Source organism: Dreissena polymorpha, chromosome 4, assembly GCF_020536995.1.
Source record: "Dreissena polymorpha isolate Duluth1 chromosome 4, UMN_Dpol_1.0, whole genome shotgun sequence".
Classification (NCBI taxonomy): Eukaryota; Metazoa; Mollusca; class Bivalvia; order Myida; family Dreissenidae; genus Dreissena; species Dreissena polymorpha.
Window position 1 is genome coordinate 91,686,721 of NC_068358.1, and position 23,073 is coordinate 91,709,793.

Sequence of the window (23,073 nt, forward strand, 5' to 3'; positions counted from 1 at the left end):
CTAAGTTAAGTCGTTTATTAGAGTCGCCGCAATATAAACCAAATCATTTTAATATTATATAGCTTAAATGCAATATTTCTTTAAAGAAAATATTCATTTATATTATAGAAAGATTCAATAACAATTTAACCCAGTGTGATTTTACAGCTACATTAAACATATTAGAATTCGTCTCGTAACTTAATCTGCATGCTGTAGAGAGGTCAAAATGTTTATTGAAAATACAAATGTACCTGAATACCTCATAGTCAAACAATTGTAAATACATATATAGATTTCAATGATTCATAACATAACTTATCAATTACTATGCAAAATTCGAACACTTTTTCAAAATGTTGAATCTAGAGTCTTCAGCAAAAAGTAGTGTAACCTCACCGCTACTTGCATTGGACAACACCTTTGCGGAGCAGCGTACCGTTCTTCTCTGTATATAAGGAAGGCCAAACGACAAAATCAATTTGGGTTCCTTTCTTCGTGTATCCTTCGTATAATTTGGCATCAAATGTAATACCGTGTTTGTCAGTGTCAGTGTCCATATAGATTGGAGGGTCATGTGCAATCATTGACTTGCAAACTTCCTTGCACTTAGTCCAGTATGAAGTTATGGCGTTGGCGGTGCTTTCTTTGTGAAAACGTTCTTGAATGGATATAAACTCTTTGGCTAATTCCTGAAACAATTCGTTTTAAAATGTGTGTCTTTGTGAAATTTAAGTCAAAATTTAGTTTTAAAGAATCGATATTACTGCAGTGTAATAATGTTACTTAGTTAATAGTACATTTTCAAGGAAAAAGCACCAGGCATTATTGGTATCATTTATTACCATTGCATTTCATACACTGTACAACTAGCGCGAGCTAAACTCTCTGATTAATAAGAAATATAAATAATTCAGTGTAGTTAATTCGAGGCAATCTTAATATATTTGGCAATTTGAATTAATGAATGTGCATTTGTATTTATATAACAATCGTGTTTTTCGCATATTTCCGTTTTTTGTATAAACGTATAGGAAAAATGTAGAAAACCAGTTGTATTAAAAAGCGCATGTATTCTTACCGTATCTGCTTGTAACAAGGCAAATTCCTTCTGTCTTTCTTTATCGATAGCTTCCGCGTAAATTGAGTAGATCTTCTGAAATGCGATAAAACCACATTTGAACGTACTTGCACAAAAACCAGATACGAGGACTATATTTAGCAAGCTGCTTGTGCGTAGCAAGAGCAGCACATTCTCTGTCTTATAATAAACTTCAAATATGTAATTGAAATATATCCGAGTACCACCAGGTGCTTACCAAACACATTCCCAATAGCATCTGACACGATCCATCCTCTGATGACATGACTTCAAGACAATCGATCCACTGATTGTTATAAATTTCGGTAAACCTTTCCGCTACCTTATCAGGCATGTTGTCATCGCTTAGATGTACGTGTAAGGAAGCACTTGTCGTTGGTTTTATATCAGCTTTCTCAACACTGCTGCAATCATGTCAACATAATGACTATTTAAGATGCATTAGCAAGTTTATACGGCTCTTGAACGACTGACAGTGCACACATAATATAAGGTCAGGACGTTCTCCACCAAATGTATTTACTAGAAACGCACGAAAGCATGGGAGCGATTGGAAGCATCACTTAATGTTATATTAACCTAATTACTCGTTTATTGAAAAGCAATTGACCGTCCTGTGTTAATATCTGTACTTAAATAATATTGGAAGATGTAAACAACCTTGTTAATTAAATGTATAATGTATAATCAATCACTATTTTATAGTACATGAAAATGCCCATACAAGCTGGCACGTTAACCTGTTGACATAAATTGTATGAAGACTTAACTTCAGTTAAATATGTCAGGAAACTATATATTGCAAAAAACAGCAGCAGTTTGCAAATAGCTTATATCGAAGGACCCAAAATGCATAAATTACTAAATATGCCTGCCAACAAATGTTCACTTCATTAAAAATTATATTTTACAACTAATGAAAAACATGTTTAAAGCTTATATCAAAGTTTATCATTTACTACGCCACCTAATGTCTGATCTAAATAAATAAAAACTGCCACCGGACAACGAAATTTTGCAAACTTAAATACCCTTTCTCCTTTAAGATATGCATATTTTAGTACGGGATAAAATGTTTCTTTAAGATAATTTATTAATAGTTTATATATATTATTTCCATTACTATCATAAAATAATTTTGTTCAAAATAGCCTTATTATTTAAAAAAAAAAAAATTCCCCACACAGAGAGTGGGTTAAAATCCCATGGGGAAAACATAAAATTGTATAGAACACAATGTAAAAATCCCATTAATAAGGCACCTGTGCACACAAATTTCATTAACAAAAAACGCACTTTAAAGTAAAATTAATCATTTTTTTATAATTAAAAAAAGAATGTTATCGCATTCTTAATCTGAAATAGGCCAATTTTAAATAAAAAGTGTGCCCAAGTTTGCGAAAAATCGGTTTCGTAAAGTTTTTCTCTTGCCATTTAGACTTATTATAACATAACTAACATAAAACAGTGATATTCCATTTGCACCAACTGGTGACCATAACTATTATCTTTTAGAGGACCTTTATTGCATTGAAAATTTGCCACAAAGTAAGATACATTAAAAATAAATGACAGACGCAAACACCATAAATTAAAGTTCAAGATTGCCTTTCCAACATAAATTTTAAATAGTCTGTCATTACAAGTATGTGATTCTATTATTTAACTAGTTAGAATAACATGTTTAGAACAAACAGATTTAACCTTATCTTCATAATGATTATTATAGGATCGATACTATAGTTCTTACTGGTTTTCTGAGTTATCTCGTGCTTTCTGTAATTCTTTATATTGATTCATTAGCTTCTCGTAATCTTCGGTTCTCGCTTTAAGTCTGCAAAACAGATGATTTAGAGTTACGGGAAAATATTTTAGTTTGATTTTTTTTCTCTTTTTTATACAAGTTTATTTTGTATTGTTAAAATAATTCAAAATAAATTTGGAACATACAGTAAACGAGAATCAGTATATACATGTGACAAAGTGGTCAACATAATATTTTACAAAGGTAGAATGAAACATTCGATATAAAGTATTTTACGCCGCGGAAATTATATAATGTATTTCAATGATCACACACTTAAAAATAGTACTGACATAATAATTCAAGAAATATTATACAAAATGGTTTATTACGAAAACAAAATTGCTTGTTTCATTACAGTTATATTACACGTTCTTACACTTGAAAAAGTTGCCGATGTGCTTCATGTGTGTCATTATTGTCGTTCATAAGCTTGGCTACTTCGTCAGATTTCGACTTAAGCCTGAAACATGATGGTTCAAATGCATAACCCATGTATACTTATTTAATGATATCGGTACTCTTTGCCATGTGTTCCTGGTGAACTATTCAGAATACACTGTGTCAAATCGTAAATGTTACAATCAGCCTAAAATTATTAATTAAAGTTTTGAAATGAAAAATATATTTAAATATGTATTGCTATAAACATCATTTTATTCAAATCATTCGCATAATATTAAATGATTCATTGAAATTTTAAGAGTTTACTTTTATCAGCGACAACATAACACAACTTAAATGGTTACTTATTTTGAAGATGTTTATTTTCTTTCTGTAAGTCTTTTCCGTCTTTCTTCAGCTTTTTGATTTCGGCATCCGCTTTTTGTCGTCTGTAAACATTTATATCTTACGTTGCTTAAACGCTTTTATGAAAATTATAGATACATTAGTAAATCTATATTTAAAGTTAATATAACGAATTGAAACTGTTAAGTAGTATTGTATACTTATAATACATAAGTTCGTGGCCCTTTATGGCAAGTGACCAATGGCCATTACAATATGGCACAATACGAAACAACAAAAACACATAGTAGAATAAAGCTGGGGCCACCGCCCTGGGACGGTCAATGTAAAGCACTGGGGTGGAAACCGGTTTTAGAGCGCCAAAAATTACACTTAGCCCAGCAATATTCATGATACATATAAGTGTAAATAAAATGTAACCTCATACATTGCGACTCAGATTAAACAATAATAAAATGGAATTAAAACGCATTCAATATCATTACCATTTAATTACTCAATGAGAAGGAGACCAGAGAATCAGAGTTACAACTTTTTGAGGAACGATGAAATGAAATTACGAACAATTGTCAACTACACCCCTTTTTTACAAAAAGATTTAAGAATATAGCATCATATAGTTAATATTTAAGATCGTGCAAATACAGGAAGAAGCAGCAATATTTAGTGTAAAAGATTCATATTACATAGCCTCGTTGTTTATGTGACTGTAATATACTATGAAAATAAATGTAAAAGAAAATGAATGTAATATCTAAAAAGAATAACCATATAGCCGGAGGCGATAATTTATCAAAACGAAAAGTATACTAGTTATGATAAGTTCAACTTTTCTGAAACTGCTTATATCAACGTTACACTTTGGATCGATATTTCAGCGACCATTTACAACATAACAGGAACATAAGAGTTTGAAATGTATATGCTACATATGTATCTATTACAATTAGGGGTTTCATATATTTTTCTTTTTCATTACGCCACAACACATTACTCCAGTATATTATATATGATAAACACCATCAACCATCAAATTAAATTCTTACTCTGTTTTAAGAAGATCTCTTGTTTTCTGCAGTTCTTGAAAATCTTCCTTCTGCTTTTCGGACCCCGATTGCAGTAATCTACACAGGATAACTTTAGGTTATGAGTACTTTCTATTCGCTTTATAAATTTCATATAAGTAGCATTAAACAAAATTTAGAACTATCAACACATTTCACAAGCCGGAATATTTAATATATGCTAAATAAAAGTTCTCGATTCTTGTTCATATGGCCGAACAACGATATACTAATGATTGAAAAATATTTAAGGAAATCCAAACCCGACAAAAACTAAATCTTTTAACACGAAAAATCTAATGTATTAAAATGTTGGTTTTACCTGTCCTGGAGATCGTGTGTTGTCTTCTGTGCATCGTTATATAGGGTCCTTAACTCCACCTCATCGTTTGTTTTTGCATCAAGACTGGAATATAAAGTAATTAATATAATCATAATGTAAAAATAAGGATAAGACTCTAGTCTATAATGATCTCTCTAGACAAACAATGAAAAAGCGACAATAACTATATGGGTTTCAAAACATCTGTACAATATGTGTTGTCTGACATTTGACAGACCGACCACTTCGTGGATGTGACATGTATAACACCACTGTATGCATGTGCAAAATATCAAACCATTTCATGGATGTCAAATGGTTGATACCACTGCATGGGTGTGAAATGTATAACTCACTGCAGACACTGGCTTTGTAATGACACAAACATAGATATACAATTATGTACACAGATCGTACAGTTACGTACATTATTGTTTGTTAAAGTGTGATACGTTAAACAAATGTTATATTATTTAAAATTGTTACTCTGCCTGAAGAGCATCTCGTGCATTATGTAGATCTGTCAACTCAATTTTCATTTTTTCTTTTTCTAACTCCGATGTCTTCAATCTATAAAGGAAGATACATGTGTAATTCAATATTCATGTACATTACAGGCATATAAGCACATCAAAGTGTTATACTATATGAGCTTTAAATGCATACATACAAGTATAAAACGCCAGCCCCCTTTTTACATACACTATTTCAACAAATAGCGCGTTTTATGTACTTATGTACGCTATGTGTTGAGATGTATAAGCAACCTTCGGTATTTAACAATCATTTATTTATGTTGATTTGCGATATACATGTTTATCCGTTGAACACTATCGTTTATCTTGACCAGAAAGTGTACAGTTTTAAAACTGTCGTATTATTGTTTAAGTTATTATCTGATTTTTTTCTTTGATTTATACTGATAAATGATTAGAATCAGAAGATAACAGTATAATACAAAGATGATTCAACTGCATAATGCGTGCAGCGAATACAATAACGTACACTGTTACATGATACGTTAAACATATGTTATACTATCTAAAATTGTTACTCAATGTAAAAAGCATCTCGTGCTTTCTGTATTTCTTCTAACTCAATTTGGAGTTTTTCTTTGTCTGACTCCGATGTCTCTAATCTGTAAAAGGAAAATAGTGTCATTCAACATTCATCTGCATAACAGGCATTTAAAAACATCAAAGTTTTATAAGACAACTATATTAGCTTTAAATACATTAAACAAAACACTAGCACGCGTTTTTTTACAATACCAATTACACGATTTAGTGTGTCATGTACTTCTATCGTTTTTGTTGAAATATAAAAGCCAACTTAAGTATTAAATAAGGTTGATTGGTGATGCAAAACTTTATTCCGTTGAAAATAATCTTTACATTGGCCAGTCACTGCACAGTTAAAAAAAACTGTCGTACAATTGTTTTTTGCGTTTTCTTTATAAATTATACTGATAAGGATAAGAATCAGTTGATTACACTGTTATACAAACGAGGCTTTAAATACATTATACATGCATATTACACAAGCACGTTTGAGTATGATACGTTTAATTTGTGTAATAATATCTTAAATTGTTACTCTCTGTGAATTGCATCTCGGGCTGTCTGTAGTTCTTCCAACTCATGTTTTAAATGCCCTTTGTGTGACTCTGATTTGTGTAATCTAGAACAGAAGACTCGTCTATAATGTTCTTCTAAAGTAAAGGCATATCAGCGCATGAAACATTATAATATGTATGTTATATGTGCTGTAATGGCAGAGAAGAAGCACTTTACTAAGTACTGATAAATAAGCAATCACTAGTTAAAAATGTATGTGTTGTCTGTGTGGAACAAAGTTATTTATTAAAAATAAACAATAGTGTTAAATGAATAATAGTAATTGCTTATGTTTAAATACACTTGTTTGTTATATTGCAGTTAAATAATTGCAAGAGATGTGTGTTTAACACGTATGCCCCTCCCCTTATTTACATCAATAGTAAATGGTTGCAATCCTCCTCTGTTAGACATCAGCAAACAAACAAAATATTAGCTTTGGTTATGAGACTTGCACGGACAGGTTTTTTGGGGTAAGCACCATTTCAAACAGCCAGAAGCAATATAGCATGCTTAATTTTTGTAATAGTTGAAAAAAAACTAAAATCTATTTTATTGTGGATAGGGAAAATAATGTCGATTTTTCAGACGTTGATTTATCACAGTAGACTTCTTCCGGAAACTGTTGATTTTGCGAAAACCCACTTATTTGACGTAACAAACAAATCTGACCCATTAAATGTATTGTATGATCACATAACATAAAAATTAATAATACCGTGAATTCATTCTTAAGAAATGGATTGTATAGATATAAACGGTATTTAAAAGGTCAGCGACATTTGACCCGTTAACTTGAAAATCGATTCATGTTTGCGGATTGACCGGTCCTCGTTTTCTCCAAAAAAAGAAGACTATACATTATGATTACGAAAGTGAAAGCATTTTCAAGATATCGTGCACAAACGATATGGTCTACGGACCAACCATGAATAGATACTACCATCCTACCGACCAACCGACGGACAGGTGAAAAGCAAGCTTCAAACGGAGACCTACTGAAGGAGGCTTTTAAGAAGAATCACAATAGAACCATAGAAGATTAAACACATTATATATTCAAATCACACGATACAGTAAAGTATTGTGATTAAAGACGAATGAGTATAACAAGTATAATATGATAAAATGTTACTCTGTTTGAAGAACATCCCATGCATTTTGTAGTTCCTGCAAATACTGTTTCAGTACCTCTTTTTCTTTTTCCGATCTCTGTAAACTGTAAAGGGATTTACTTTTATAAATAAACAAACTTCTGGGTAGCACGCATTTTACGTAGCTAATGCTTTATATTATAAAATAGTGTTAAGAAGTTGGGAGATGCTTTTCTACTATTTCACGCGCTTTCTGTTTATAGTTAATTACATTCATCAGTTTTTCTTGATACGAAGATTTTACTGCAGTCTTTAAAGGTAACATCGACGTCTAATGAGGTACGCAATCAAGGAGTATCCTACCGGTTTGGTGAAAATCTATTTGCATTTGATTGGCTTGGGACAGCAATGTAAGTGTACACGTGTTCTGTTTTACAATGAAATTCAATATGTATTTAGCACTGCTATTTTAAGATAGTTTAACATTCACAAGTCGAATGGTCTCTGATAAAAAAAATGTGCAAAAACCTTGACAGTGAAATTTAAATGTGTTTATTATTGGTTTGTATCTTCGATCGATTTTATTGCAATCCTATTTATCTGCCACCTTTTGTATGACATCGGCAAACATGAAGAGTTACGCAATTTAATCGAAGCATTTTATTTACCGACTGAGTTTCTTGATGGCATGCGATGTACTAAAAACATTATTTAATTTTTGCGAACTAACAGATGGCTAAAAAGAAGTAGGGATGAGCAGACAGCCAAAAGAAATAATATAGCAGAGCTACATACCAGGTTTCATGAGCATAGTTTGTTGTACTGGCTGATAAATAGATACCTTACCGTTGACCTCTGAAAAAAATGTTTTGCATTATCCCCACATAACTGTTAATCCGATAACCAAGTTTTGTCCATAAATATGCAGTGCGTTCAATACCCTCTGCAAAACCTCAGGATCCTGTTTACAGTTATATAAGATTTTCGGACGGGTATAGAGACGGACGAATGAGCTGAGAAGAACTTTACAGACAGAAAAATGGGCACCTATTGTTGAACGTATATACCAAATTTCATGATAATATTGTTTGGACCTTAAAGTGTTGTGGTTTTTTTTAATTTGTAGTTGTGTTCTATTCTATATAAAGGCAGCCTTAAATCTTTAACCACTGGTGATACATTAATACTCGCATAATCCATCACATGACGGTAAATATGCAGTCCCCCTCCCCTCCGACGATGCCGATTGGGGATAATAAATGGGAAATATTAATATACTAATATTTTGGTGAAAACATGTGAACACTCTCGAATATACTAATGAACGGAATTTTGAAACATTAACATGTCCAAGTGGATTTAAGTGTTTAGCGGTCTCCATAAATCATTTGAGTTTTTTCAACGATCGAAAAATATCATTTAATAGAACGTACAACTAATTAAAGCGAATATGTCAGTGCGATGAGCACACAAAACAGTTTAATAAACACTTTCAAATCTTCATTTTAAAATGCAATTCTTAACGGCAACGGTGAAATATGCAGTCCAACTAAGAACAAATAACCGTTTAAAATACGTTATTAAGTAACGTATACATCCCGTAATCTCTATGCATTGCTTCCCATCAATGAAACTACTATAATACTGAATACTCGTTATACAATGGCTTTGTACCTCACATGCTTATTTGAAATGAAACGCGGAACACATTCAGGGGAAAAAGTGTGCTTTATGTAATAGACAGAAAAATAATAACTTTCTGTCCTTACAGAATACAGTAATTATGGTTGCGCTGTATAAATACTATTACAGGTATATTATGACAGCATATATATTATGATCCTACTCGTTTTGTAAGCGCGAATGGTCATCCGTTATAGCCTGAAGATCCTTTGTCAACGTTGCGGTGCTCTCGCTGGCATATACCAGTCTGTAATATACATTCGTGCAATGCATGATGAAGAAACCATTTAAACATATCATGACGCTTAAAATTCTTAAATTCATAAAATGATCATTTAACTGTCTCAAAGTAGCCGATAACTCGTAATTGTCAGGTGCCCATAGATTAATAGTTTTATTTTACCGCCCGATGTAAATGTGCAAATTACAAACATAGCAGTTTCAGCCATCTATCAATTAGTCTCTGAGATCGATGTGGTTAAGCTGTGGACATTCTAAATTATTGGTCACTCGAGATACTTAAGAATCCCGAAATCAGTTGTAGTCTAGGATCGCTAAATTAAGATATACAATCCTAGTGATCTTTTAATCTTATACTATTTTGAAATACTGACGTCATCGAAAAATGATACGTTTAAAGTGGGACTTATTGAGTGTAAGTTAATGGTTCGATTTTCACACTATTACAATATACTAACTAAAGCTTTGTTTCATGTTGTTTTAAATCACATTTTATTAGTAGAATACAGGGTTTCATTCATTTTACTTGTTTAAGAATTTGAACAAATACATGTACGAGAAGTCCTGTCTACAATTAACACTTATTATGTGTTGATACGGAATAGGCGTGTCAATATATTCGAATTGATTTTATTTTGAATGGAAACTAATATTACAAAGAACACGGCTAGACAAAGTGAATTTTAAAGAACAAAAACAAGAAAAGTCTTACTCGTTTTTCATTTTTGTCATTTCTACTGCATACATCATTTGCTCGGCCGTTTGATCATCTCGCTCGGAATTGAGTCTGAGAATACTTATGTTATTTAATATAAAAATAATAATACGCAATATGCTCAAACAGTCATAAGCGCGTACCCATTATTAAAACATAAGATCAACTTGTTTACACTCAAAAAGTGTGTGAACAGGATGCAAAAAATAACAAAATATGTTCAAGTAAATAAGAATAAATATATGCGTAAGGTTAATTCTTACTCGCTTCTCAAGTCATTCAGATAGTCTTCAGATTTTCTCAGCTCCTCTGTTCGCTGGGAAAGTAAGGTATTAACTTGTGCTAGTCTGAAAATGACAAACCATCCATTTCTTTATTTAAAACATTTCCACATATTTAAGTTTGACTCTAAATTTTATCATTTTAACAAATATGTTTTTCTATCAAAAGGCATTAACAGAATCCTTGTTAAAAATATATTCAAGTTTCATAATTAAATAAATATAATATAAACCATGTTATCGGTAATGATGACATATCCAACAAATAACATGGTCAGGCAAAACAAATAACAGTTAGTCTTTATTTACGTGTTGGTACAGTTCTGTACACAAGTGTCAGTTGAGGTTGAATTATACATAGTTAAAGCTTTCGACAAGTTTATTCAAGATATTCCATACTTGTTCTTCAATGTATTCAGTTCATCTTCCATCTTCTCTAATTTGTATATTTGCTCATCGCGTTCTACAATTGCCCGTGCCAATCTGGAAATGACGAGTCATCTTAAATTTCAAACATAGATATTTTTATTAAATTCATTTATTATGTATGAAAAAATCGCCTTTTTGAAAAAAACTGATTATTTGCCTTGACCTTCAGTGCACATATCGTTTTTATAGCAATCTGTGATTGACGTTTTGAATCCACAATCATGATAACAAAGCACACCGGTAACAATTGTCAACACTAGGTGATTCTCTACTTTCTAGAATGTGAAACTTACAAATCCACGTGTTCATTATCAACAAACGTTAAACACAAGGCGTAGTGATTTTTTTCATTATTTACAGAGTGCAAAATCATTTGTTTTCAGTATTGCATTTAAGTTTGTGTAAATACAACTATACAGTTTAACCAATTGTTTGGTCATAAACTTTATTAGAGATATAGCTATGTTTACATACTCGTTTTTCACTTCCAGCATTGCTTCATCGCTGGTCTGCAGTTGTGGTGTTTGTTTGTCCTGCTCTGCTGTGATCCGTGTGAGTCTAAAAATAACCATTTCTACACATTATTGACAAATTGAATGCTAACAAGTAACATTGCAGACTTGAGTTTTAAAAGTCTTAATATAGCTGTGCATTAAAACAAATGTTGACGTGAAAATAAAATGTAAAAATACCCACTTTTGCGCTTATTAGGTTTGTCGGCAGAATTCATTAGTTTGAATGAAGCACAAAACGAAAATACCAATTAAATTTCTTGTGCCAGTTTGAAATAATAATTCGGAAAAATGGTGATGGTTTTAGTTGTTTTAAGGGCGATCGAGCCTCCTCATGCATAAAGATCATCTTACTCAGATTTAAGAATCTCGATTTCTTCTTGTTGCCTAGTGTGTTCGGTGTTGTTTGTATCTGTTGCACCAACAGGTAGGCTACGAATTAAAATGTAAAAAAAATGTCATAAGTGTAAAAGATATGAATACGTGTTTTCAAATAATATATGTTAATATAGAAATATACGTTTCGATTTTGAATAACACATATAACATCATTGCACGAACGTCATCGTAAGCTTTCATTGCCATGTGCTCCTCTATGTACACAACACTGCATTCCAGCATATAGAGTGTATTCCACATATTCAAATGCATGTGTATAAATATCTTACATGATCATTGGTGATGAATTTGATCTTATGTCTTCTCGAAGTTCACACACCGACAGCTCGGCAGTTTGTGTGTCTCGCTCTATGTTTACTCGTATCGGTCTTGTAAATGCAACAATAACAACAATTATGTTATTTAAACGACATGGACAATAAATGATATAGTCAGAGGTAAATTTCATTTATTGATCAAGATTCATTATTTATATTCAATCCCTCTTTGTTTTTAACACACATACTATTTGTCTGCGTGTGTGTTTATTATACAATATTTGTTGATTGTTAAATGTTTGTTGTCCTGTTTGTCTTAATACATTGAATAAGTTTAGAAAAAACTTAAAAAAGAATGTGTGTGAAGTTTGTCTTTTTTATTTAAGTAATGAGACAAATGTTTAAAAATGTTTTCGTTGATTTTATAGTTTGTATGTAATGTAATGACGTTAAGCTTACTTTTTTATAAGGTCGTGTTTTAACAAAAGTTTACATCAAAGAGCGACTTAAAGATGTTGTTATGATACTCTTGCTATCAATAAATTATTCCAGTGTAATTGTTTCAAATGAACATAATTGTTTTTGTATTGGCAATGCGTATCATCTAGTTTATTTACTGCATTAACATGTCAATTCATCAAATATCTTTGAAGAGACCCAGAATATTTTTTAAAGTAACAATATTTGTGATCGCGCAGCACATGTTAAGGGGTGTTGCTGCAGTTTTGCGGATTTTTTTCCATCAAATAACTTTTGCTCAAAATTTATATTCAAGTACTACATACAAATACTATATGAAAAATGAAATAAAAACATTGGGTCACCGGCCTTGTTTTGATTTTATTCACCATTTTATAACATGTACTTTTTCATTAAAACTGAAAAATCTCGTATTGCATAAAAATGATTAATAACCTATGATATTGGTAATATATTGATATTATATAAGCTAATATATATAATATACCATTTAATTAAACCACAAACTACCAAAAATGGAGAACACAAGTTAAATTTTAAGAAATTTTAATTTTTATAATTTTTATGTCACCCAAAATAACGTCATTTTTTACTATTTTAACACAAAAATGGAAGTTAAAAAAGTTCTATCTAATAACTTATTGCGAAACTGCTCAAATATGTTCATCTACGTATTGTAATCATAAAACAAAAATAAAAAAGGGCGGTCACCGCACTTTTATCCGAGATTTTTTTGTTTAACTATCCCTACCGTCTATGTCAAATTTCCTAAAATACAGCAATTAGGCGAAACCCAAGTACCGGTACATAGACTGTTATGAATAAACATTATAGATTGTTTACAATCTTAATTGGGATCACAACGGCTTACTAAAACACAACACTAATACAATATTTAATCACAAACATAAGACCATACAGTATCAAACTCGGCCATAATCATCCATAACAGGGACTTGTTGACAGATTTCGGCATGTTTTGGAGTTTGTGAATAAATGCTTTAAATTGATTAATGTAGACAACAGGACTAAAGAGCTCCAGGAAAAAAACAATAGTGAAATAAAAGAAAGAAAAAAAAGAATTAAAAAAAGTTAAGCGCACCTGGGATCGAACCACTGAGTACCTATTATGAACCTACTCGGTCATAAATGTGTGATGATTCTGATAACAAAACTATTGGGTTGTGATAATAGCATCGGTGTTGCCATAAATATATCCTCGGTTAAATAAACTGCCGCAACACCCCTTAAGCTTGAGTGATTATTGTTCAAGGTATTTCATAATTAAGAGAAAACTATCAATTACAAGTGCATTCTCATACAGAAAAAAATCCGGGAATGTTCAAAATAATGCACGAAACTCGATCCATGCATTATGCTTTTTATATTACAAATACATAAAATATAGTCTTAAATATATTTAAAGTAGTCGACTTGCATCGCATACCATAGACAGTTGAAAGATAATTAGAGCACATTCTCAAACCAAAACATACTCGGATTAAGGCTGAATGACCTATTCAATGACTTTGTGTTTATTATCGATGCCTATATCTCTCTTTTCCGTCTGGAGGATTGAATAACTATTTTTGATTATACGTAATACTTAACTAATAATATATTTACCCTTTATATAAAGTTTAAATTTGCATATACTGGACACATTAAAATCCGGATATTTTATCTAGATATGAGTACGTTTCCAATAATTGCACGTATATCGAGCAGATTGCAGTATTCTAACAGATGAAATGGTTAATTATATTTTATATTTGTTTATTTATTTACTGCACATAATGGTGTAACTGCTGCACGTAATGACGAATGTACCGAACGTACAGACTTTTGCACAGCGCATAATGTTAAAACTACTACACATAATGACGAATGTACCGAACGGAAAGAAGTTTGCACAGTACGTTATGTTGTTACTACTGCACATAATGATGTAACTGCTGCACGTAATGGCGAATGTACCGAACGTAAAGACGTTTGCACTGCGCATAATGATAAAACTACTACACATTATAATAATGTCGAATGTACAGAACGTCAAGAAGTTTGGACAGAACATGTTGTTACTACTTCGCGTAATGCTTTAACTACTGCATATAATGACGAATTTACCGAACGTAAAGAAAATTGCACAAAGCATACTGTATATTCCACTGAAAATAATGATTTATGTAATGTAAACAACGACAACAGTCATATGAAGTCAGTAATGGCGTTCCATAGTAAACGGTCTGTTTACTTTATCATCATGTCGCCTATGTGTTATTCCATCCTTTTATTGCCGCGGTCAAACTTTCCAACAAATACCTTGAGATCTAAATCATTTAAGAAATTTCCTTGCCCACATGATAATTGGTATCTATCTTGTTGCTTGTAAGTTGAGTGGGTCAAAGATAAAATTAGCCACCTCAAAATATTCTTTTTATTAAATTTGTGACAGGGCGAGTCCGGTGATCGGTCTTTTGAATACACAAACCCCTTTTGATTTTTGCTTCATTACAATCATTTTGTAAACAAGCGTCATTTATGAAATAATTAATTTATCTTTAAAACTGACGTAGCAAGCGTATGTTAAGTTGTAATTGAATTAAGAGAGAATGACCAGTATTTTAACTACTAGAAAATGCTTATACAATTATTTCAACGTGCATAGTATAGTGCGAAGTCATTGATTACGGGCAATATGATATTCATTATAATTTTACTAAAATGGATTGATGATAAATTAAATATTAAATTTCATACTGTCAACAGGTAAAGAAAACATCAAATATCAAAAATAAGTCTTACTCTAATTGATATGTTCAATTGTTTAATGAAGTTTTTGTTAAAATACTTCCTTTTAAATAATATATTGGCTACATTCAAATACTACCAATTGGATGTTACAAATCGTTGAAGTCATGTAACTTGTAAGCTAACATAATACATAATTTGTTTTGAATTAAAGATATACCTAAACAGGCAGAAACGTGTTTTGATCAACAACATAATCGAACATTTATACCAAATATGTGGTGCTATGAATTACAGAAAACAATGCATCATAGAATTGCTCACATGGCGTTATATATTGTGAGTGATTTTATTCTCTAGTTTCACTTGTAGCTACAATTAAAATGGGAGAAATTTTCTTGATATAAGGATATAAAAAAGCATGTAGTTTGAATCAAATGAATACAATTGTATATGTTTGCCGATTTATTTAATATGTATATGGTCTTAAATGTCGTTTACACTGAGATAAGTAGCTGATTATAGCATAAAAATATTCTTACTTGGTGGCCAATACACTGAGCTCTTCTTTATACTTCAAAATGTCGGTATTTTGCAATTGACGTTCGGCGTTGACTAATCCTAGCCTGAAAATGTCGATTGAAGTGGAAGTGAACAGCAATTTAAAAAACAAAATTGTATTATAGTGTCGTAACAAGTGATATAAGGAACAATTCAAAATCAAAGAACTTTGACTTACTGAATTTTAAGGGTTGTATTTTCTTCTTTAAGCCGATCTTGTTCGACGCGACGATTTTTTTTCTCGGAGTGTAACCTATAAAATTAAAATTTACCATTTGAAATTTCATAATATTCTGTAATAGTTATAGTTTTTTTTCTACATAAATATGTAGTTTCTTAAAATGTAAACACGCTTTATAATCGTAACAAACCAGAGACTAATATAAATAATCGAGTTTTAACATCAGCAATCATTGTTTTTCCCGTGTTACAGATACACATAAATTCCTAGATCGAACACTATCACTTTGGTGGCAATTCATAGTGTTTTAACGTAGGTGTCTTACAACGCTTTTTACCTTAAATGACCTTTGTCATCAATTTATAAAATGTTGTGAAAATTTCCCGCCGTATACCCGAAAGAATAAATTCGAATATTTAATTGACTGATTTGAGAGAAATCCCCCAGAGCATTGGCCACACAATTGCGTCCTCTTTGAGATGAATGAATATAACGTTTATTATGTTAAACTGTTCAGCAGGGTAGGGGAATCTGGACTTTTCTGTGCATGTTCATATGTCAAACAGACACAAACTTCGGTTGAATTACAATTTCGCATTGCATTCAGGGTTATTGCTCAGTCAGTTAATCGTCAAAGGGAAAACAGAATGGCAAATCATGAAAATAATTATGATAAAAAAACAGTATTGCTGGCAATATATTAAATATATAGATAACGAGACGAAAACGTCACGAACTGGAAGTGTCTAACTCTTATCATTTATCTCAATCATTTTAAATACATAGCTAAAACAATTATTCGAAAGAGCATCGTTACCTTTATAAACATACTTAAAAGAGCATGGGAACATTATTTCTATATTACGTTTGACGTCTTAAAATTTATAAATGGTAGTGGGACGACTTCAGAAAATTGTCGAAAATAGACGCAAACGTGTGTTGCAATCTAAATGGTATCGAGGATAAATATCACTGTTTTTAATGCCGTTGTTGGGCCGATGCTAGGCATACATAAATTCCGTAGTATCATGGAACCGTCCAAATATGTACACGAACTACTTAATAGCTCAAACAAAACATTGTTAAGAAAACTTTCTATGTTCAGTTTAAAATGATTTTTTAAGAGAAAATTCATATTTATGTGGAATAATATAATATTTGTTCACACAGAAAACATGTGAAGAACAAAGTAATCATGGTTTAATTTATTGTTAAACTAGGTTTTTTCTTTATGTGTTACTATGTATTAACCTCAGCCATGTGACATTTCCACGAATCATGTTTACATCCTGTCTAATACATATATCTACTTAAGGATATATGTATATATATATTAGGGCTGTAACGAATACACCAGGTGACGAATACGATACTTATCACGAATACAGAGTGGCGAATACGAATATTTATTCGCGAATATGAATTTCAATGAACAAAAGTAATACTGACAACTTGACATGACATTATATAGTATGAAACTATAGGTACTTGTCAATTTTATTAATTGAGTATCATTGCATACTGAAAACATGAAATATAACACTTTGAAATAACAAAACACTGACTAGAACTGCCTAAACTTTGAAAACATGACTAGTACCAATAAAAGATTTGAATAGAACAATTAAGGAAACCAAAGTAGCGCCAGACAAACAATGTGTATTTGGCAGGCGGGTCAACGATATCAATAGCATTCCCTTTGCTAGGCTCCATCATTGTCGTAAAGATAAACAAAAAAGAAATTCCATCTTATAATCCTTGGTGTATATGTTTTAGCATCAAATCACTTGTATTTACCTAAATAAACATTAAACAACCATCGAAAGATTTTTCAATTCAATGTCGTAAATATTCAACCGGTGCCCTGTTGATAATCTCACTGTTTAACCTAGTGGGTGGGGTAAACATGATGAAAAAGGCCCGAATAAGGAGAAAAAAATAAATATAGTGGATTTATTGTATGAACTTTCATTTGTAAAGAAAGATAAGATCAATAAACTTTCAAACTCTAAACCACATTGTTTGTATTTGTCAAATATTCGGGTCGGGAGTTGGCGAATAACGAATACGATTCGTCCACAGCCATATTCGAGTAATTTGAATATTCGAATGTATCGTTACAGCCCTAATCGTCAAAGGGAAAACAGATATATTATATATATATATATATATATATATATATATATATATATATATATATATATATATATATATATATATATATATATATATATATATATATATATATATAATTATATATATATATATATATATGATGTATGTATAATCTGTGTTTATTTCAAATGCAGGTTGTTATTGTATAAGCATGTTAATGACGATGGGCTCTTTATGCTAAAGTGAACATAAATTGTTCTGTTATGTTCTGTTCTACATAACCATGCTTCGTATTGATAAATTTGCCATATTGTCATGTACGGAATGATTACATAAGCTATGTATAACAATATTCAAGTCGATGGTTAAAGAAGCAAAATTAATTAGATAAATGTGCAATAACAACAGAATACCTACTCAGATGTGAGCCTCGCTATCTCTTCTAGATGTGTAGCAAGTTCGGCTTCGTTTGCAACAGCATGTAGTCTGGAGTGAAGAATTTTAACTTGATAAGTATTTGCAGGTATGTGGTTAGTTCAGATAGCTTCATTACACAAATGCATCCGTAAAAAGAATGTGCGTTTAGGCCTATTTGATATTGTAAAGAATAATAACTAAATATATCACTCCAGTAACAACAGTTCGGTAACCATAACTTAAATATCAAAAACTTATTCTCAGTCTAATTTTTAAATAAATTTACCTTTCCGTGAGTTTGGAAAACGACCCTTTAACTCTAAAACAAAAAGAAAATACATACATAATATTCATATATAGAGTGTACCAAAAGTGTATCTGGAAATCGTTACAAAACGTCTGGCTCATCACATATAAAGTAACCTACAAATGTATACACTATACACGATAACACGTAAGGTATCTTAATATAATGTTCACTTAAATCAGAATATGACTTTATTTAGTGTCGATGTCAATTACATCCAAACGTGAAGTATGAAAAAGCTTAAGCGTTGTTTTCCCCCGCGTCCACATTTTTATAAATATATTAATTTGCTTGTTCGAGTGCATTCATAATTTGTTGATAGAATTATCCCATACGATTAGCGTTGAATATAACATAAACATACACCCCTTCCTCTTCCGGAGGTCTGTGTTGGGTCCCATGTCTGCCTATACATCCATTACCCATGTTGATATGCAGTATATCAAGTAGATATCACAGGCGCTTTTTAGACTTCAGATCCTATAAGTGAATTTGTAGTCACACTCAGGATGGAATATTTAAGTGAATATAAGCTTTTCTTTAAAGGAGATGTATAGATGTATTTACGTACTGATTAGATCTTGTAGACCCTCTGATGCGAAATAATAACAAAACACCAACAAAAATAACTAAAATTTCATAATATAACAAGAAAGCAGTTAAACTTGTTTTTACTTTAAATCATTTAATGAGAAAAGTTTAACTTTCCCTTATTTAAGCTGAGACTCAATATCCGGGGACACACATTGTTCGATATTTTGAGACATATCAAAGTGAGTGCACCATATTTACATTAAAAATCATGGGTATTAAAATTGCGTTAAGCATTTCGACTTGTATTACAGGTCGAAATGCTTAACGCAATTTAAATACCCATGAGTTTTACATATTTTATCTGATGCAGTGAGCTCTTATAACAAAACCCGCGAGTTTTTGTGGACGTTTATATTTTAGCTTGTGCTTTTATCGAACGTAGTTATAGGCAAATAAGTTTCGCTATGGTCAACATAATATTCAAAATACCTCGAAATAGTGTAATTTGCAGTTCATGTTTCCATAAGAAACATCATTTTCTTTCCGATATGAAACATTGAGAAACATAGCGTGCATAGAATAAAACATATAAAACTCGATTTCAACCGAAAACGAACTAAATAAGTTCCGTTTTTCTATAATCAGTATAATAGTATATATTGCGTTTTGGCTAAATACTATTTTAAATACGATATTTTTAGTTCTTTCTTTATAAAAAATTCTTTTTTAAGAAGTAGCTTATTAACAACGAATGATAATAAATACAACCATGCAACACAATATTATGTAAGCAAGATGAAAAGATCAGTTGAAAAGTTTAGCGGCTTTTCTCAAAGGACTATTAGTGTAGCTTTTGCAAACAAAAACAAACCAGAAACAATTTTAATAGAAGCAGCATTATAATTGATAAAATGCAAGCATAAATTAATTATACACGTATTGATACCTAAATTGATGTAGAATGACATAACAATTATATAATGCGAATTACAGAAAAAGTCATATAACAAAATCATTGTATATTTTGTGCTTCTGTTAATCAAATGTAAAAAAATTAAGTGCATTGTTTTAAACAAAAACAAGAGTCCCCATATATATGACCTTTGACCTTGAAGGATGACCTTGACCTTTCACCACTCAAAATGTGCAGCTCCATGAGATACACATGCATGACAAATATCAAGTTGCTTGCTTCAATATTGCAAAAGTGTACATTAAATGAGCGATTTTGACCCATATATGTGACCTTTGACCTTGAAGGATGACCTTGACCTTGACCTTTAACCACTCAAAATGTGCAGCTCCATGAGATACACATGCATGCCAAATATGAAGTTGCTATCTTCAATATTGCAAAAGTAATGGCAAATGTTAAAGTTTGACCAAACCAACAGACAGGACAAAAACAATATGTCCCCCATTTTAGTGGTTGGGTACATAATAACACGAGTATAATACAGACACAAATACAAACTTAAGTTGAATTGCACAATTCATCAAGTTTAATTGATACGTATACTATTACACGCGTTGAAGACAATGATATGATGTTCTGCGAGAAATCAATGAATCTTACTGACAAGTGCTTTATAATATTGCATGGTGATCATCGTTACAAACAAACTGCATTTGTGTGCGTATGTGTTCTTCTTTCCATCACTAAGCGGGGCATTACTTGCGCTTGTCGTTTCTTATATATATAAATTACATAGTAGAGCGTGTAAATTAAACTTGCATAAATCGAAACTCTATTCATTTCTTCCTGAAATGTTCTTGGGAACAGCAAAACTTTAATATCGCATACCCGTTAACTTGACCTTTTAGCTCTTAATCTCAAACTCGATATGGATCTTCAATCCCTCAAGAAAATCCAGTATACTAAAGTATTTGATCATCAATTAAAGCTTTTTGACGAAGTTTGGAAAAAATAATGTTGTGACTGTGACATTTGATTTGCAAAGCAAACATAGGCCTGACCCTCTTCCTTCAAGAAGAAATGGTATACTAATCTAGATGGTCGTTGTAAAAAGTGATGTGTTTTATCCTGTGGAGAGAAAATGATCTGTGAAGAAAATCGTTACAAGCCCAGTGTCCTTGAAATTTGGGGGGAAATGCCTTATAAATTTAAAGAATTTCACGGCGTATAACTTCACTTTCATGGACACGTGTAAACGACTAAATTGTGACAATGTGCATTCACCTTTCCCTTTAGTAACTTGCATACAATACAAGGAATACTTGTATGTTCTTAAAAAATAAATATGAACTCAGTCTCTGTCAGCACACATAGCCACAATATCTATAGATCTTAATATGCTCCATGCACTATTTTGTGAATTAAATATTTTAGTCTTAAATATTATTAAATCTTATTATCATCCTTCAGTTAAATATACAACAAACAGAAGTCTTATATTAACATGCAATCACATAAGAAAACCACAACTTGGCACAAGAGGTCAATAAATAACAATGGCAATTTATGCGACACGCACAATGTATCTTGTCTGTATCTTGTCTGTTGTCAGTAAGAATTAATAACTTACATAATTAAAATGAATTAAACTTATAAATTTTTGATTCTGTGAGAAAAAGAATTACATGTTATAATGTAGACACAACAATTAAAAAGGTCACTGAAATTGAACGGTCGAAAAAACTGTTATCCCAAAATTAAAGATGGCGTCGAATTACACTCGTGGATAAATATCCAAAATGTTCCATGAAACATTAAATATCATCAACCTCTGTGGCACATCTAGAATACAGAAACAAAATACACTTCGCATAACTATATCCGAAACTGAAAGCACTTACGTTAAATCAATACTATAGTTGATATAAATGCAATGTAATATTTCGTTCCAGGAACTGGGTTTCTTTATGATGACGTGTTTTACTAATGACGTCATAAATATTTGTTCACACATCCAACGATATAAAAGTATGGCGTACCGTTTACATTATTGTAGTTTTAAAATCACATTATATTAGGTTAAAGTATATCTTTAATAAATAAAATGCATAAGACGCTAATTATTGTTTTCCAAAGTAGCTGGGTTTTTTTAATTTATTTTCGTATCTCAATAAATCCTCCACTTGTAGTGTGCAACGGCGTAGCTTTAGCTGCGAATTTGTACATACTCTGGGAACTCTTGAATAGCCTAATATTCCGTATGCATCTTTTATTTGTGAACTTTTAATGAACCCAAACATTTAATACATAAAGTATTTTTATGTTATTTCTCGTGCTCTGGTTATGTATCACAATCAGTTCTTTTCAATAAATAGAGTACCACGTGCTACCATAAGCCTACGGTTTCTCTTCTGCCGACGCACCTTAAGTTTCACTTTTTAATATGTTGATTTTCGGAGGGTTTTTGTGTAAATAAATACTCAAAGTTTAAATACAAGATTCTTCAATTAATATGTTTATGAACCACGCGTCTCGGTAGTAAAGTAAGTAGCTGTATACAAATC

General features: G+C 31.4%; 1 protein-coding gene across 8 annotated transcripts; it reads right to left on the reverse strand.

The window, feature by feature from the left end:
* On the reverse strand, nt 1-22,538 carry LOC127880175 (myosin heavy chain, clone 203-like). 8 transcript variants are annotated; one of them, XM_052427429.1, is made up of 25 exons: nt 22,411-22,538; nt 19,424-19,539; nt 19,039-19,071; nt 18,753-18,821; nt 16,218-16,292; nt 16,021-16,104; nt 12,260-12,358; nt 11,946-12,023; nt 11,554-11,637; nt 11,050-11,133; nt 10,633-10,716; nt 10,367-10,441; nt 9,578-9,661; nt 7,773-7,856; nt 6,618-6,701; nt 6,076-6,159; nt 5,508-5,591; nt 5,022-5,105; nt 4,682-4,759; nt 3,635-3,718; nt 3,265-3,348; nt 2,832-2,915; nt 1,299-1,485; nt 1,061-1,135; nt 1-671 (listed from the first exon to the last, which is right to left on the reverse strand). In XM_052427429.1, the coding sequence occupies exons 2-25, from the start codon at nt 19,483-19,485 to the stop codon at nt 381-383; spliced, it is 2,214 nt and encodes a 737-aa protein (XP_052283389.1). In that variant the 5' UTR covers nt 19,486-19,539; nt 22,411-22,538; the 3' UTR covers nt 1-380. The 8 variants fall into 8 exon arrangements, with proteins under 8 accessions (XP_052283389.1, XP_052283392.1, XP_052283388.1 ...); XM_052427432.1 differs by lacking the exon at nt 19,039-19,071; XM_052427428.1 differs by lacking the exon at nt 19,424-19,539 and having other exon boundaries at nt 22,411-22,523.
* Nucleotides 22,539-23,073: the final 535 nt, after the last annotated feature.